The sequence below is a fragment of the Epinephelus lanceolatus genome, chromosome 9 (assembly GCF_041903045.1).
Source record: "Epinephelus lanceolatus isolate andai-2023 chromosome 9, ASM4190304v1, whole genome shotgun sequence".
In the NCBI taxonomy this organism is placed as follows: domain Eukaryota; kingdom Metazoa; phylum Chordata; class Actinopteri; order Perciformes; family Serranidae; genus Epinephelus; species Epinephelus lanceolatus.
The window spans coordinates 30555692-30573967 of NC_135742.1; the positions used below are offsets into that span (position 1 = coordinate 30555692).

Sequence of the window (18276 nt, forward strand, 5' to 3'; positions counted from 1 at the left end):
TGTCAGTTGTTCCCTGACCAAACTTCAGACTAAGTTTGGAGCATTTTATACTCCTTTCCCATCAAGCTGGTAACAGTGAAAGCCTTAGGTTGTCTTGTTTGACAAGAAACCATTACCTTCGTGCTAGCTGAAAACATTGAGTATATCACAGCCCCTTAAAGACATTTATGTTAGCCTCCATGTATTTTGGGTGGAGGGCAGCAGTTGCATCAGGGGGGCCATGCCCTTCCCTTGGGGCCACCACTGCTTACATTTGTTAGTTTCAGTTGCAGTATCAGTATCACATTTCAACTTGAATTCAAATCAGTTAGACTGATTAAAATCAAAAAGACAAGCACAGTCTATTTAACCCCAAAAAAGAAAGGTCTTTTTTTTTAAATTGTAGAAGTTATTTCCATTTCCAGTAAGAACAGGCAAATTTTTAACTCAACACTACCCACTAATCCTGTTGTTCTTAGTGAAACATCATCACACACGGAAAGAAAGGTGTGATAAGTAGACAGTCCTGCCTTAAGCAAGCAAACAGATAGTCTGTATGAATGCATGCAAAGAAAGGTGATAGTGTTGTGTAAGGCAGCTGGAGAGGCAGTATGGTAACTACTGAGAATGAAGTTTGTAGGGGACAGATAAAAAAAACATAAAATAAATGAATAAATAACATATAGGCCTAAATTCTCCTGAGCTGCACTATGACACATCACCGCCATTAACAGCACAGTCCTGTAATGTCAGCCCTCGGCCTTTAGGTAGCAGTAGATCACACCGCCGTTTTTTCCCTCTGCAGAAGAAGAGCAAGCTTGTTTGTACACGGAAGCAGGAACAGGACTTCCAACCTGTCGACCTGCATTTGTCAACGCGGATTGTGGCGTAGGAGAGACAGCTTAAAAGAGATTTGGTTTGTCTTTTTAATTGCTGTGCGGACACAATGAGGACGGCTTTCCTGGTGCTCACGATATTTCTGTGTGTCTGCTCGGTCAGAGGTGAGTGTTTCGTGTCGTTTTACTGTTCATAGATGCCAGAGAATATTCATCTTAATGTCAGGGAAATGTTTGCGTCCCCCACAATCCCGACCAGCCAATTCAGATGGCTCTCGCTGTTGCAATATTACGTAAGTATCACTGGGAGAAGATGTGGTAATCAGACAGGTCAGTGTCGGTTTAATGAAAGAAGTATAGCCTACATGTTCCTTTGATTTAAAGCAGTGATTCTCAAGCTGTTTCATGTTAAGGGCCCCTGAATAAAGCACACTAAGTCACGGGCCACCCATTTGAGAAGATTTCGTTTCAGGGACCTCCATCTGAAAAGAAAATGGTTGTTCGATAAGATTAATGACAAAAAATTAAGTTTTCACCCACAGTTGAGAGGATAACTGTGGTGGAAGTGAAACCTATGATCAGAATACTCACTCTTATGACACATATTCACACTGAGCTCACTTATATGGTGAATTAAATTGTGAAAATAAAATATTCACCATTATTATGGGACCCCCTAAAGCTCCCTCAAGGACCCCAGGATGAGAACCACTGGTTTAAACTGTACCTAAAAACCAAGTAGGCTTTACTTTTGTGTATTAATATGTTACCTGAAAAAGAAAAACAGAAGGAATTGACTGCAAATGAATTAAGTTGAATAATTTATTTGATTTACTTAAAGTTTCTGCCACCAAACTGCATTCACAAAACAAGATATCACTTTACAAAATAGACACAAAAAAGCGATGCATCCGGGGATTAGAGTACTCTGGCCGCCACACCCCACTCCCTCATCTATTTGTTTCTGGACCCTGCTGCCAAGTTTCCATTAAGTGCAGTACACACAACAGGCTACATACAGCAGCTTAATTACACACCCAGACAACTACTTTTCTTATCCTGAACCCTCACCTGGTTTACCACAGGTTTTTAATGTGTCATTTAGTTTGTGGAAATTGTAGTAAACACAACTTAAGTTACGATTAAGTATGAGTGCATTAGAAACTAAAAAAATAAAGCTTTTAAAACTGTAATTAGACACAGGACCCCTAAAAAAGACATGGAAACAGCCCCCTTAGTTGATATTTTACTACTGAAAACAAATTTAAATGTCAAATTATTGAGACTAAAAGACATGCAGTAACTCCAGGACCTATTGGGGCCCATGGGATCCTTCTCTCCTGCGCCTGGAATGCGATACAGCCACAAGAAAGTGTACAAATCTTGCGTATGGGACACAATGTGCCATATGAGTTAAACCGTGTCATTCACTGTCATGCTCAATAAACGCTTAAAGAAGTATTTCACTGCTGAAAAGATGTTTTTTTCATGAAGCTGTCTGTGGAGTAGAGAGACGCGATTACTACGTGACCAGAGAGAACACAGAAAAGGGGTTGTGGCATTTGCTTTTGCTCAAGAGATAGAAAACTTAATACTACCAGAATGCACTGTTTTATACTAAATTATTGTCATTTCTTCTTGTTCAGTCTGTACACCAAACTAGTTCTTATATTTTCAAGATGGTTTCCAGAGCACAGAGTCGGCTTCCTCGACTTCAGTGATCTGTTATTTATTTTATGCGTTTTTACCAAGCGGCAACCTCCAGGCCTGAAAAATAAACCAACATGGAAGTGCCAGAAGCTGTTCTTTGAATGACCACTGGAAGCTCTAGACCCCCATGTTAAAACGCCCAAATTCTTTACGGCAGAAAGAAATATGTTTATGGCCTGGTTCAAAAAACGGTTTTGGTCTCTGTCTAATTTCCCCCTGCGTCCATTATTTTTACAGTCACAGCATATAATACAGCATATTTACAGCATATAATCTAATCATCTAATATAATCTTCTCGGCTTATTTAATCAACTGGGGGAAGCTGACAAGAAGAAGACGGGACAATACTAACAAGGCGGGACAGAACATACAAGTAGTGGAAACTAATAATAAATGTTTGCAGTGGAAACAAAGAAGGAAAAGTAATGGGGACCGGCCAACAGATACGTCTAGGTCACACATGCAGAATTCAAAGATTGACATTGGCAGCATTCATTAGCATTTACTGTTACTGTTACTTCTCTGTTTGATCTGTTGTTGTTACCATGCCTTGTGTTCTGCTATTAAAAGTCTAAACTTTTTTGTTGTTTATTGTCTTATTTACAGGGCCTCCATCACCACAACCTGTGGGGCCCAACCTGACCACAACCAATAACAAGCAAAGCACTGCAGACCGGCAAGGTAGCAATGACAATCCACCGGCAGGAGATGTAGGTGGTGCTAATGGAGCGGACAGTGAGCCTAAAGCAGCAAATGCTATAACACCTACAAAAAATCCATCAAATGACAAAATACAAGATAAGACCAAACCACCAGCTGATCAGGAGAAACATCAAGACAGTAATGCAGGAGACCGAGACATGGAAAATAAGCAAGGGCAAGAAAACACACAAAGTCAGCAAAGTCAACAAAACGAAATGACAAGTGTGCCGGGAAAATCCACTGACATAAACAAGGGTCAGCAGCCTGCAGGCACACTGCCAAAAGTACAACCTAAGACCACCGTAGAGTTAGGAGAGAAAGACAATAAGACAGAAGGAAACGGCACCGAGGTGGGCAAGTCAGAAGTAGATAATGCTGGGGGAAAACCACATGTAGACCCCAGTGAAGATGAAAACAAAGCAAAGAACAGCAACAACAAAACAGCAACAGGAGGGGACGACAATGAGAAAACAGCACCAGCAGGGGACGACAATGAGAAAACAGCACCAGGAGAGGCCAATGATGAGAAAACAGCACCAGGAGGGGACGATGATGAGAAAACAGCACCAGCAGAGGCCAACGATGAGAAAACAGCACCAGGAGGGGACGATGATGAGAAAACAGCACCAGCAGAGGCCAATGATGAGAAAACAGCACCAGGAGGGGACGACGATGAGAAAACAGCACCAGGAGAGGACGACGATGATGAGCAAATACCAGAAGAGACCGATGATGAGAATAGAACGGGAGAGGACAATGATGAGGATGGTAATGAGGAAAATGCTAAAGGAGGGGACATCAAGAAGAATAAGCCAGGAGTAGAGGACACCAAAAATAAAGGAGGAAAAAAACAGTATAACCCATTCGCTGTAAAGGATGAGGCAGAGAGCAGCCATTTCTTCGCCTACCTTGTCACCACAGCTGTGCTTGTAGCAGTGCTTTACATCACTTATCACAACAAGCGCAAGGTACTTGGCTTTTTGCCCTTACTCAGACCTCTTTGAAGCATACTGTCTGTGTTTCCACTGACCTAGATCTGAGGTGCAAATGTTCTATTGTGTGTCAGCCATTTTGGTCCATGTGTTCTTGTTGCAACAAAATGGAGACAGAAATGGAATTATTTTTAGCTAAATCTGTTGCAGACTGTTGCTTTATAATTAGTCAGGTTTTCACTTTATGCAGTGGAATAACTGAGTTAAAACTCAGGTGAATATTTGCTGGTCTAGGTAACATTAAATTTAGGTCAGTGCAGAATTGTGTCATACACTGAATATAATTAATTACAACTGAATATTTGGTACATGTGGTCAGCTTGTGGCTTGCAGATACATTTTTGTATCCAAATAAGCACTTGACAAGCAGAGATGTTCCTAACGACTGAGTTCCTTGAGATTTAAGCATAAGTTTAAACTTAAGACCAGTCGACTAGCCTAAAAGTAAGAAATCATTTAGAAAACAGTCGTAATTGAGCACAACTTAATCCATTAGTTTAAACATTTTCCGAAAAAATATTGCGTATAAGAACCATTTGAAATTGTTAATCACATTTTCCAGCAACCACATTGTATTTTAAATGTAGCTAAAATGTGCGGTACTTTGCACTGGGCATTATGAACATTGCTCATTATCCTACAAAACATGACAACAACTCACTGAGTAAAAGTTAACAAATACAATCTATTGAAAACAATATTCTTTAGGACAATAAATCTTTAGGAAATGTGATTATTAGAATGGCTTTTTCATTGTGTGAATGCAAATTGCTTAAAATAATAATAATTTGAATAATAAAGTTAACTGAAGACTATTCCTGGCGCCAACTGGTGAGGGTGGCAACGTTTAATCGAGTAGTCGACTAACTGCGCTCATCCCTAATGACAACAGAGAGGAGCGACCTTAAAGGAATAGTCTGACATTTTAGGAAAACGAGCTTCATGCAACAGGCTAACTTAGCTGAAAACTTATTTTCTCTCCTTTTCCCCAGATTATTGCCTTTCTTTTGGAAGGAAAGAAATCCAGATCCACTCGTCGACCCAAATCCACAGACTACCAGAAGCTGGAACAGCATGTAAGTTGTTGATATGAGGAAACACCCCCCCCCCCACCCCTTTAAAACGGAAATACAATATCATGAAATACATTGTGATGTTTGAATTCTCTCCATTTTCTTTCAGATGTAATCTCGAGTCATCCTTTTGAAGCCATTGCCTCGAGCAGCTGAATACACTGGGGGTTGCGTGTTAGATATTTTCCTGGTGCACTCTGCGTTGATTTCACCCTTCGTCAGACGGACATTCTTCTATTTTGTACCTTTAGATGCTTATCGTTTGACTATGCAGATGACACTGTTGCCTTATCGAGGGAATTAGTGAAATGCAGTGAAGGAAAAATAAGCATGCTGTTTTTGCACTCGTGTCGTTATTCCTCTTTTATGGCAATCTTGTAATTTGACCTGACCAAGGTCCTGACTCAGGATATTTAAGTAGCAAATGAGAAAAATACTAGCTTGTTTGGATTCCGGACTTGTTCGTACAGTGCGTTAGTGATTGCACTGTGCACTGAAGAAGCCATCTGAATCTTTGTAAAATACTGGCTTTGTACTATTTCTTTGAGGTCGTTTGAAATGTCTTTAAGATAAAATGTATCAAGAGTTGAGATGTTGAGGTTTCACAGTGGGATTTGTGCTCATGTTCATAAGCCTGTGGTGTTGGCCGGATGAATGTAGCGACATTTATTTTCCAAAGGAGATGCTGGCACAGTGCTCACACATAGTAACTGCTTAAAGGCTGAGGCTTTAACATAATAAGTCTGTGCTTAAAGCAGTAGTTTTGGAAAATGTGCTGTGTTGCTTTCTTGCTGAGTCAGAGGAGAAGATCGATACCACTCTTAAATACATCCTGTGAATATAACATTACAGCCACAGCTAGCTGCCAGTAAGCTTAGCCTTGCCTAAGGATTGGAAATGAGGGGGAACAGGTAGCCTCAGCAAGACTGCAAATAACCACACCCTTAAGATACATCTTAATAACTGCATGACATTTTAATGATGTCAGGGTGTTGGCTGCACATGTAAATGCATCTTAATTAAAGCGAATGTCATGCGAAGAGAATCTGCGATGTGTGACTCAGAAAAATGTTGCCAATCTGGAAACCACCAGTCTGGTCACTGTATGGCTCCCCAACACCTCTGTGACATCCTCTTTTGGTTGAACTTCTCTCTCACACCACTTGTTGCTCTGCTTTTAAACCACGGTCTGAAATGTTAACATGAAAACTGTTTTGCAAAAGGAAGTTGGCCAAGAGCTGCACTGCTTTGACTGTTTGGAGTGGACTGTCTGTGTCTCTGGGGATAGGTTGACCACTAATACATCAGATTAAATCTTCCCTCTAGAGTAGAAATGTGTGTTTATGTTCAGACGTGACAAGACTTGTGCCAAATTGTGAACGGTCTTACTGTGATTCAATGTGTGATTCTTGTATTGTGCCTGTTTCCTAAATTAAAACTATATTTGTACTAGGCGGTGGTCATTATATACTGTATGGAAAGCCCCTGAAAAGGAAAAGAAATATAACCCAAGTTTTTCTTGGGAAGAATCAAAGTCTACATCATGTCCCAAAATATATATTTTTATTGTTAAATCTGCAAACAGCATTTTTTTAAAAATATAATTTGCTCTGGAAAATCAAACACCACGAGTCACTTTTTCATACAGTGTGACAGTTAGCATGACATTAGCATGTTTTCAAGATGTTTACTAAATATGTAGCTAAATGACTACGTAGCTATTTATTTCAGCTTATTAGGAATGGCTGTCCATGAAAACATCCTGCTGTCCTTCAGGCTTTGCACAAATATGTGTCTGCTGAACCGACTGAGATGAGTATTGATTCTAAAATAAAAGCTTTTTGTACTTTCTAGCCTCAAATGAGTCGGATTCCTTGACTGCCTTCACTGTCACAGCTTGTTTAGTGATTCAGGGCCAGTCATATAGTTGGTGGTAAAAGAAGAACTCAGGTCATTAAAGGAATACTTTACCCAAAAAAATTATCACATGTGGGTCGATTAATCATGCTGTGTTACTTTAAATTAATGAAGAAGACACTGTTTTTCACACATGCCTCTACAGAAAATGGCAAACATACTGATTGATTGGGAGCCGATTAACATCCATGCAATCTCTCACAGAACTTCTGCAGTATAATCCAAGTCTCATTTATCCAGCTATATGCTCAGTACTTCCCAAACTTATTTATGCTTTCTTTAAAGCCAGACTGCAATATGAAGTCTCTGGCATTCCTGATCTGTGGTAATGTAATAAGCATGCATAAGCTCAGGGGGCTTGTTTACCATTTTACGTGATCATTGCCATCACCCTCAATGTCCCGCTGAACCCTGTTCAAACTCTCAAACTAAATGGAATTAAGGCACAAGACGATGAATATGTGTTGAAAACCAAAACAATGATTCTGAGTCCGGTGCAGCCCTAGATTATACTGCAAGAATTGTGCGATGGATGTTTTGATACAGTCTCTCTGTTGTTCACATGGAATGAATATGTTAAAATGTGCTCTGTGGAGGCATGCCGGAAAAACAAAAGTTTTCTTAACAAATTCAAGGCAACACAGCATGATAGTGTGTTTTATAAATGGTTATTTTGTGGGTGAAGTATTCCTTTAAGTAAAAATATCAATACAACAAAAACCCTACACAGTATTATCAACAAAATTTAAAGTAAAAGCATTTGTTATGCAGAAAAATGGCAACATAGCTGATCATTACATATTATAATACATATTTATATTATAGTTAATAGTTTATATTGATGCAACAGCTCTAGTTTATCTACTCTGAAAACAGTCGGATGAGTCAAGTGGCTCCACACCTGGGGGTCAGACACCTTAAAAGGGTCCCATACATCCCAATTTAATCTCAGATGGGCTGGACCAATAAAATCGTCGCACTTTAACCTGTAAGTACCGTCAGCTCCGATATTTTCCTTTTTTTGTGTAAAGAACTGCAAGTACATTCTGTAGATGTTCTTACAAAACAGATGAACAGCCTGAGATGTCATAAGAAAAATAAGCACAATTTTAACAGTATGTCTCAGGTTTTCCACATTCAGTCAGCCTACCTCTCACTGTCATTACATGTGCAATTATCCACACATTTCCTGATACTGACTCTTTTGAACTGAAGCTGCTGGTTGACAATATTTTGCACAATGTTCAATATCTTTAAACATGCTCAGAGGGAAGTATTTATTGTTATATCAGAGAATTGTATCCTGGTCAGGGTGGAAAAGTATATGAAGCAGAATTTTACATGAAGAAGGCAACATATTGTTTAACTTGCTCCTGAAACCTGGCACCTCTTAGTCTAGTCATACAGTGGATTATTGGACACTGTAGATGGTTGTTTCAACCTAAACTCAGAAATGTGACCAGCAGCTTGTATGTAAGGGGCCACAAGCTGAAAATCATGGGAGTCTTGATCTACAACTTGTAACTATAGCTGCCAGATAAATGTAATGTAGCAGTGTTATAACTCATTCTGGAGCACACTATGCTTTGATGTTTCTTTACATGACTAAACAGCATTTTTTCACTGTAGAAATGCAACACAGAATAGAATATATTATTGTCCATACATTTATCCATTGCTCAGTATTGCCCCCACAGAGCAGTGCAGGGGCCTCTTCACAGTGGCATCATGTTCCTGCTCTCCTCTTCATAAATGTCTGGCACCTCTCCCATGAAGGACGACACCATTCGGACAGATGTGCATCCACGAAGCTCCATTTCATACCGGATGAGCTGCTTCCAGAAGCCATTATTCGGCCTCACCACGGGTCGACTGTTCCTAACCCACCCGTGGGCCTCCAGGAGAGTCACCCCGCGGTGCTTCATCAGGTAGGCCATGCACAGGGCGGCGGAGCGGCTCACACCTGCATTGCAGTGCACCAGTGTGCGGCCTCCGCGCTCTGCAGTGAGCTCTACTTTATCCGCCACCTCGTCAAAGTGCTCACAGAGAGGGGACACCGGGGAGTCAGACAGCGGGATGTGGATGTACTCTACCCCGGGAGGAGGAGGACGGCTGCGGCTCTTGGTCTCAGTAACGTTGATGATGCAGGTTATGTTGCACCGAGTCAGCTGAGAGGAGTCACTGGCTGCTCTGCCATTACTGAGATACAGGTGGTCGGTGACTCGGCACAGGCCTGACAGACCTGCGAGACCCGACTGATGCATACACGGCGAGAAATGTACCACTGCAACAGAAATGTCTTCCCAAAATGATGCAAGTTGCACACAGCCCAGTTCACAGTTAAGCCACAGCGGGAAACTGTAAGGCAACACAAAGTGGCCAAACTTGTGTGAGCGCACACGCTGTCGACCCCTGCTGGATGGTGGTTTTCATGAGGGAGAAAATGCACACAGTTCCCTTCATTTTCTTACTTATTATCATAAGTTAATAGTAATAATAATAATAATAATAATAATAACAACAACAACAAAGACAACAACAACAACAATAATAATAATAATAATAATAATAAATTATCTTTGTATTATATAAAGATCTACTTTACATTTTTAGGTGTTTAGTGTGACATGTTTTACTGAAATTATTTCCCAATTTATTCCTTTCATTTTTTATTGTTTCTGCTTAAATTCTATTTTATGTGAGGCACTGTAGCAAATTTGATTGAAGTATTTTGTAAATAGACTTTGGTATTATTATCATTCAAACAATTTTATTAAAACCAAATGTCAAAAAATGAAAAAAATATGTAGATAATTAAATAAGTGCGTTACTTAGCAGAGTGTCTGTCAGGCCTGTGCCGAGTCACAGACCATCTTTATCTCAGCCTGTTTATTTATCATTATATCATATCTTGCTTTTTTTCTTTAAATTAATCAATCAATCACTCAGGTGCAATATCAGTATTGTTAAACTGTGTACTATCTGTACTTCCATCAGTCAATAATGTAAAATTGACCACTCAGTTCACTTATTTGACATGCTTATATATTGCGGTGCATTTTATTTTTTTTTACTGATGCTATGTTGCAAATTTCCCCATGTCGGATGAAAAAAGGATTATGTTATCTTATCTTAATGAGAACATGCTGACTCATTGCAGGGGACAAGCAATCATTTTTAGTAATAGTATATCCACCTATCAGTCAAAACTGCCATTGGAATATATATGAGATTACACCCACTTCCTCCTCAGTAACCTTCCTGCCTACCCATAGTACATCCACCTCAGGGAGGCAATATATTTACCTGCTGACAATTATGTAAAACAGCTTCAGTGTTTGGGACACAACACAAGATTAAAAATCTGGATGTCACCATCAACCCATTTGATTTTAAAATGTGTTAAATGGGAAATTTTTGTGTAATGATTTTAGATAAAAGGTAACACGGGAGGATTTATCCTCTGGAGTGAGCATGCATTTTGTAATTGTAATTCAGAGCAGTAGTTTTTGAGATATTTTGCACAAAGGGACAAACTGACATCAGAATCGTTTAGGGTATCTTATCCTTATCCAAAACTAACGACCAACAACATCTAAAAGTAGCCATTTTAAGGTATTTCATGTTTATGTATTTTCATAGCATCAAATTATTATGTAGTTGTGATAACTTGCTTAAATACAAATGAGACCATGGGTGAGATGAGACCTGTTACTTGACATGAAATCAATCCACATTCTGATAACCAAGTAATAGTTTGTCATTTTTTAAGTTATATGTCAAATATTCTTTGTGTTCCAGCTTCTCCAGTGTTGCGTTTTATATCATTAACCTATAACACAGAAAAATAGAATCCCTGTTTTCACTTGACAGGTGACAGGTGACAGGTGACAGGTGGAGGCGGCAGCTGCAGGCTGCTGTCAGAGGCTCTGACAGTTGGAGGGTTTGCCAAGCTGTCTGCCAGAATCTGCAGGTGGAGGTTGCTGGCAGAGGCTTTAGGTGCACGTCTGGCAACAGCTGTCTGCATGAGTATGCAGATGGAGACAGCAGCTGGGGTTGGTTGGAGGTTTGGCTGCAGGTGTCTGCCAGAATATGCAGGTGGAGACAGTGGATGCAGGTTGCTGGCAGACTCTATAGATGGAGTTCTGGCAAACCAGTCTGCCAGAATCTGCAGGTGGAGGCAGTGGATGCAAGTTGCTGGCAGAGGCTGTAAGTGGAGAGGCTGAGCTGTCTGCCAGAATCTGCAGGTGGAGGAGGCAGTCCCTGGTCAGCTAAGGTCTTCACATGGCAAAAGGACAGGTTGCTGGATGATGATGTAGATAAAGAATTGGCAGCATTTCTCTGCCAGAATCTGCAGGTGGAGGCAGCAGCTGTGGGTTGCTGGCAGAGGCTGTAGATGGAGGTCTGGTGAACCTGTTTGCCAGAATCTGCAGGTGGAGGAGGCAGTCCCTGGTCAGCTAAGGTCTTCACATGGCAAAAGGACAGGTTGCTGGATGATGATGTAGATAAAGAATTGGCAGCATTTCTCTGCCAGAATCTGCAGGTGGAGGCAGCAGCTGTGGGTTGCTGGCAGAGGCTGTAGATGGAGGTCTGGTGAACCTGTTTGCCAGAATCTGCAGGTGGAGGCAGTGGCTACAGGTTGCTGGCCGAGGCTGTAAATGGATAGGCTGAGCTGCCTGCTAAAATCTGCAGGTGGAGGGGGCAGCTACAGGTCACTGGTAGAGGCTTTAGGTGCAGGTCTGGCCACAGCTGTCTGCCAGAATCTGCAAGTGGATGTTGCGACTGCAGGTTCCTGGCAGAGCCTGTAGATGGAGGTCTGGCGAACCTGTTTGCCAGAGTCTGCAGGTGGAGGCAGTGGCTGCAGGTTGCTGGCAGATGCTGTGGATGGAGGTTTGGACAAGCTTTCTGCCAGACAAGTGGAGGTGGCAGCTCTCACACCTCTGGAAATACCTGTTGGAGAAGAAGATGATGTAAACTGAATGTAAACAGAGAGGTGGCTTTAATTTATCAGCCCAGTTATGCTGTAGTTACACAGTTATGATTGTCTATCTTACCTGAAAGGTTATATTTATGAGTGCATCTCTGCTCTTTGGTCCCTGGTGCATCTCTGGTCCCTGGTCAGCTAAGGTCACATGGCAAAAGATCAGGTTGCTGGATGATGCTGTAGATAAAGATTTGCCCGCATTTCTCTGCCAGAATCTGCAGGTGAAGGCGGAAGCTGCTGTTTGCTGACAGAGTCTGTAGATGGAGGAGCTAAGCTGTCTCCCAGAATCTGCAAGTGGAGGCAGCACTTGCAGGTTGCTGGCAGAGGCTTTAGATGGAGCAGCTGAGCTGTCTGCCAGAATCAGCAGGTGAAGGTGGCAGCTGCAGGTTGTTGGTGGTATGGCCAAGCTGTCTTTCAGAATGTGAAGGTGGAGACAGCAGCTGCGGGTTGCTGACAGAGGCTGTCGACGGAGGAGCTGAGCTGTCTGCCAGAATCTGTACAAGGAGAAGGCAGCTGCAGGTTGCTGGCAGAGGCTGTACATGGAGGTATTGCCAAGCTGTCTGCCAAAGAACGCAGGTGGAGGCAGAAGCTGCATGTTCCTGGCAGAAACTTAAGATGGAGGTTGACAGAGATCGAAACTTTTGGCAGATGGAATTGTCCTGCCAGCTCTTAAACAGCTCTTGGTTGACCGGGAAGTCTGTGAAGTCCAACAGGGCCTGCAGAAAACCACAGAGAGTTTCCACTTCAGATATTATTTTTAGATGTACTATAAGACAGAAAAATAGAATCCCTGTTTTCACTTGAGAGGTGACGGGTGAAGGTGGCAGCTGCAGGCTGCTGGCAGAGGCTCTAGCTGGAGGTTTTGCCAAGCTGTCTGCCAGAATCTGCAGGTGGAGGTTGCAAGTTGCTGGCAGAGACTTTAGGTGCAGGTCTGGCCACAGCTGTCTGCCAGACTCTGCAGGTGGAGGCAGCAGCTGCAGGCTGCTGGCAGAGGCTCTAGTTGGAGGTTTTGCCAAGCAGTCTGCCAGAATCTGAAGGTGGAGGAGGCAGTCCCTGGTCAGCTAAGGTCTTCACATGGCAAAAGTACAGGTTGCTGGAAGCAGTGTAGGTTGCTGGATGATGTTGTAGATGCAGAACTGGCTAGTTTTCTCTGCCAGAATCTACAGGTGGAGGCAGCAGCTGCAGGTTGCTGGCGGAGGCTTGAGGTGTAGGTCTGGCCGCAGCTGTCAGCCAGAATATGCAGGTGGAGGTTGCGGCTGCAGGTTGCTGGCAGAGGCTGTAGATGGAGGAGCTGAGCTGTCTGCCAGACTCAGCAAGTGGAGGTGGCGCCTCTCACACAGCATGTGGAAAAACCTGTTAGAAGAAGAAGATGATGTAAACTGAATGTAAACAGAGAGGTGGTTTTAATTTATCAGCCCAGGTATGCTGTAGTTACAGTACACAGTTATGATTGTCTATCTTACCTGAAAGGTTATATTTATGAGTGCATCTCTGCTCTTTGGTCCCTGGTGCATCTCTGGTCCCTGGTCAGCTAAGTTCTTCACATGGCAAAAAGACAGGTTGCTGGCAGTGGTGTCGGTTGCTGGATGATGCTGTAGATGAAGAATTGGCCACATTTCTCTGCAGGTGGAGGCGGCACTTGCAGGTTGCTGGCAGAGGCTGTAGATGGAGGAGCTGAGCTGTCTGCTAGAATCTGCAGGTGGCGGTGGCGGTGGCGGTGGCGGCTGCAGGTTGCTGGCAGAGGCCCAGGTTACAGGTTTGGCTAAGCTGTCTGCCAGTATCTGCAGATGGAGGTGGCCCCTGCAGGTTCCTGACAGAGGCTGTAGATGGAGGAGCTGAGCTGTCTGCCAGAATGTGCAGGTGGAGGCCGCACTTGCAGGTTGCTGGCAGAGGCTTCTGGTGCAGGTCTGGCCACAGCTGTCAGCCACAATATGCAGGTGGAGGTTGCGGCTGCAGGTTGCTGGCAGAGGCTGTAGATGGAGGAGCTGAGCTGTCTGCCAGACTCAGCAAGTGGAGGTGGCGCCTCTCACACAGCATGTGGAAAAACCTGTTAGAAGACGAAGATGATGTAAACTGAATGTAAACAGAGAAGTGGCTTTAATTTATCAGGTGGAGGTGGCGGCTGCAGGTTGCTGGCAGAGGCCCAGGTTACAGGTTTGGCTAAGCTGTCTGCCAGAATGTGCAGATGGAGGTGGCCCCTGCAGGTTCCTGACAGAGGCTGTAGATGGAGGAGCTGAGTTGTCTGCCAGAATGTGCAGGTGGAGGCGGCACTTGCAGGTTGCTGGTAGGTGCAGGTCTGGCCACATTTCATTTCATTTCATTTATTCCTTTTGACCCCTCCCCGGGGTATAAGGGGCAAACAACAAAAAATAACATTAACAAATCAGGACAGGCGGCAGCCAATGCACAGCAAAATAAATAAAACAGAATTTGTGTACATACAAACAAGTCAAAGCAAATCAAGAGAAACGATTCAAGATTTTCTTTAAAAGTTTCAACAAATTTGACAAGACCTTTACTTTTCGAGATGACATTAACTTTTGAAACTTATAAATATTTGGATTTGCTCTATAGAACTGTCCAACCAACTCTCTTCTCTCTTTATAAAAAAAAGATCACACAAGTACATAATGATATTCGTCTCCTCGATTGCCAGTCAAACAAAGAGTACATTTCCGGGGGACATTTTCACGATCATACCTGCGCTAAGAGATAGGTAACTTATGATTTCCACACCGAAACTTAGACAAACAAACTCTTTCGGCAGGTCTTATCATAATCAGATAAGGTTCAAAAGTGAAATCAGTTTTAAACAATTTATAACTATCACATAAAGGGTTACTTTGTAATTTCTCATGCCATCTCTGTAGTTCCATATCAGATAATCTACGTTCATCATCTGACAGCTGTCAGCCAGAATATGCAGGTGGAGGTTGCGGTTGCAGACTGCTGGCAGAGGCTGTAGATGGAGGAGCAAAGCTGTCTGCCAGACTCAGCAAGTGGAGGTGGCGCCTCTCACACAGCATGTGGGAATACCTAGATGAAGATGATGTAAACTGAATGTAAACAGAGAGGTGGCTTTAATTTATCAGCCCAGTTATGCTGTAGTTACACAGTTATGATTGTCTATCTTACCTGAAAGGTTATATTTATGAGTGCATCTCTGCTCTTTGGTCCCTGGTGCATCTCTGGTCCCTGGTCAGCTAAGGTCTTCACATGGCAAAAGAGCAGGTTGCTGGCAGTGGTGTCGGTTGCTGGACGATGCTGTCGATGAAGACCTGGCCACATTTGTCTGCAGGTGGAGGTGGCACTTGCAGGTTGCTGGCAGAGGCTACAGTTAGAGGTTTGGCTAAGCTGTCTGTCACAATCTGCAGGTGTAGGTGGCCCCTGCAGGTTCCTGACAGAGGCTGTAGATGGAGGAGCTGATTTGTCTGCCAGAAGCTGCAGGTGGAGGACATTCAGCATCTCAGTTCCTAGGATTTCTGATGAGGGGTGTGTGCTCTTCTCTCACACAGCATGTGGAAAAAACCTGTTAGAAGAAGAAGATGATATAAACTGAATGTAAACAGAGAGGTGGCTTTAATTTATCAGCCCAGGTATGCTATAGTTACACAGTTATGATTGTCTATCTTACCTGAAGGGTTATATTCATGAGCACATGTCTGGTTTCTGGTTAAGGTCTCCACATGGCAAAAGGACAGGTTGCTGGCAGTGGTGTAGGTTGCTGGATGATGCTGTAGATGGACAATTGGCCAAATTTCTCTGCCAGAATCTGCAGGTTGAGGCAGCGGCTGCAGGTTCCTGACAGAGGCTGTAGATGGAGGAGCTGAGCTGTCTGCCAGACTCAGCAGTTGGAGGAGGCGGCTGTAGGTTGCTGGAAGAGGCTTTGTTAGAGGCTTGGTCACAACTGTCTGTCAGAGTCTACAGGCGGAGGCAATGGCTGCAGGTCACTGACAGAGGCTGTAGATGGAGGTGCTGAGCAGTCTGCCAGAATATACAGGTGGAGGCGGCAGCTGAATGTTGCTGGCCGAAGCTCAAGGTGGAGGTTGACAGAGGTGCAGATGAAACATTGGACTTCAGCACTTTGAGATGGCGGAGTTGATGGAAACTGCTGGTGGAGGTTGTATTTTGAGCATTTTTTTCACAGCTGTTTGCTGCCTGCAGGTGGAGGGTCAGGCAGCAGATGGCCGTTGTAATATTAACCCAGAGTTTATAAATAAAAGTGACTGTAAGAAGCTAACTGTGTAGGGTGGAGCAGGACACTTTACAGTAAGGAGATGGAGGTTGCTGGTAGACATTGTTGATGGAGGTTTGAGTAAAGAACATGCAATTCAAATAAATCTCACTAAATCTAAATAAATGTGATAAAAAATCATCACAGTTTGTTTCAGTGAGAAAAACGTGAAATTTGCCCAACACAATCAAGTTGGTGGACGGAAGCGCTTACCTGAAGACTCACCTTAAGGTTTGGCTGACCTCTTGCCCCACCTGCTGCCAGCCTGGTTCCACATCCTGAACAGGTTATGTACCCACCTTGGCTTAGGGCCCCTCGGCAACGACTTTGGCTTACCTGGAGCTTTAGGGGGGCCGGCTTCCACAGGCTTACCTGGTGCTGGAGGTGGGTCACAGGGGCTCACCTCAGGATCACGGCCACGTGGAACAGCGTCCTCGTCTTGGTGTGGGATCACCTCACTGGTCCACGTGTCGCCCTGGTCCGTCTGAAGGTAACAACAAATACAGCCGTCAGACTACTGCTCCACATCATGTTAACAACTTCAATTTGGATCCATTTTTTTATCTGCATGTTAGACAACAGACTAGATCAGATTTAGATCAAAATACAGTGTCTTACAGTATCTCCCAGCAGACTGGGCGTATCTGAGTCCCCGGGTGCGGAGCCAGCTGGTGAGCCACTGGGGGAGGTCAGTGCTGGAACCGGGACTGGAGCAAGGAGGCTGGCCCACTGGTCTTCCTCGTCCATCTAAGGGTCACAACAAATAAAGCCGTCAGACTACTGCTCCACATCATGTAAACAACTTAAGTTTGGCTCCATTGCTTCAGTTTCTAACACTATATGTTGTGACTGTGCACCAACAACAGATTTAACTTTTATCTTAATGTTGGACAATAGACTAGATCATTTTATTACAATGCAATGTTCTGCTGGGAGACCTTTGGTCATGACATTCATGTGGATGCCATCGCTATGGGCTAAGTAACCGCCCCTGACGGCAACAGTACTCCCTGATGGCAGCGGCCCCCCAGCAGAAAAATGCACCATGCCACACCACACCACAAAAACTGCTCAGGAATGGCCTGAGGAACTTGACAAAAAACTCAAGCTGTTGACCTGACCTCCAAATCTCCCACACCCCAGTCTGATTGAGCATCTTGGGAAGTGCTGGTACCCCACCTCACAACTGACAGGTCTCAAATGATCCAAAGCTAGCACCCCGGTGCCAGACACCACAGGACACCCTCCAGAGGTTATGTATCCATGCCTTGACAGGTCAGAGACAAATCCGATCCAGGGAGGTGACATCAGAGCTTCCCTGTGTAAAGTTAAACTCAAGTCAACTCAGTAATGAAGGTAATTAGTGGATGTTCAACTGGATTCAATAATCAAAGCAGACCATTATCATAATGTAAGCCAGAACTTAAGTTGCTTGCTAAAACACCTGTGAGCATATGAGCCTGTACAAAGGCTGCGTTTTAGCCATGATCCCATCATCCCATCGTTTATTGGTAGGTTTGTTACTTGTTGTACTGACCCCAGATAAAACAGATTTTAACGAGAGATCATACCACATCTTCACTACTGCAAGTCACTCAATAAAATCATGTCTTTTATTGTCTATTTTCTGTTGTCATTCACATGTATGTATGAAAACCTTTTGCCACCCGGATCTGCCACTGCTAACACAACCTTAATCGAGCTGAGTCTTTTTGCTTTGTAATTGTCAGCTGACCCTTAATGTGAAATACTTCCATGGTGTCAGAAATAATATTCATGCGGATGTGCAGATAAAATTAAGTGATATGTGACGAAGACTCTTGCAGCAACTTTCAGGTCAGAGGTCAG

The 18276-nt window shown here is 43.4% G+C and overlaps 2 protein-coding genes across 2 annotated transcripts; one reads left to right on the forward strand and one right to left on the reverse strand.

The window, feature by feature from the left end:
* The first annotated feature begins 783 nt into the window (after nucleotides 1-783).
* On the forward strand, nucleotides 784-7154 carry tgoln2 (trans-golgi network protein 2). The gene is made up of 4 exons (XM_033619862.2): nucleotides 784-980; nucleotides 3133-4196; nucleotides 5213-5296; nucleotides 5403-7154. Exons 1-4 carry the CDS (start codon nucleotides 926-928, stop codon nucleotides 5406-5408), a joined length of 1209 nt encoding a protein of 402 aa, XP_033475753.2. The 5' UTR covers nucleotides 784-925; the 3' UTR covers nucleotides 5409-7154.
* On the reverse strand, nucleotides 6840-9573 carry LOC117252746 (dual specificity protein phosphatase 18). Its single transcript, XM_033619863.2, has one exon. It carries the CDS (start codon nucleotides 9472-9474, stop codon nucleotides 8926-8928), a length of 549 nt encoding a protein of 182 aa, XP_033475754.1. The 5' UTR covers nucleotides 9475-9573; the 3' UTR covers nucleotides 6840-8925.
* Nucleotides 9574-18276: the final 8703 nt, after the last annotated feature.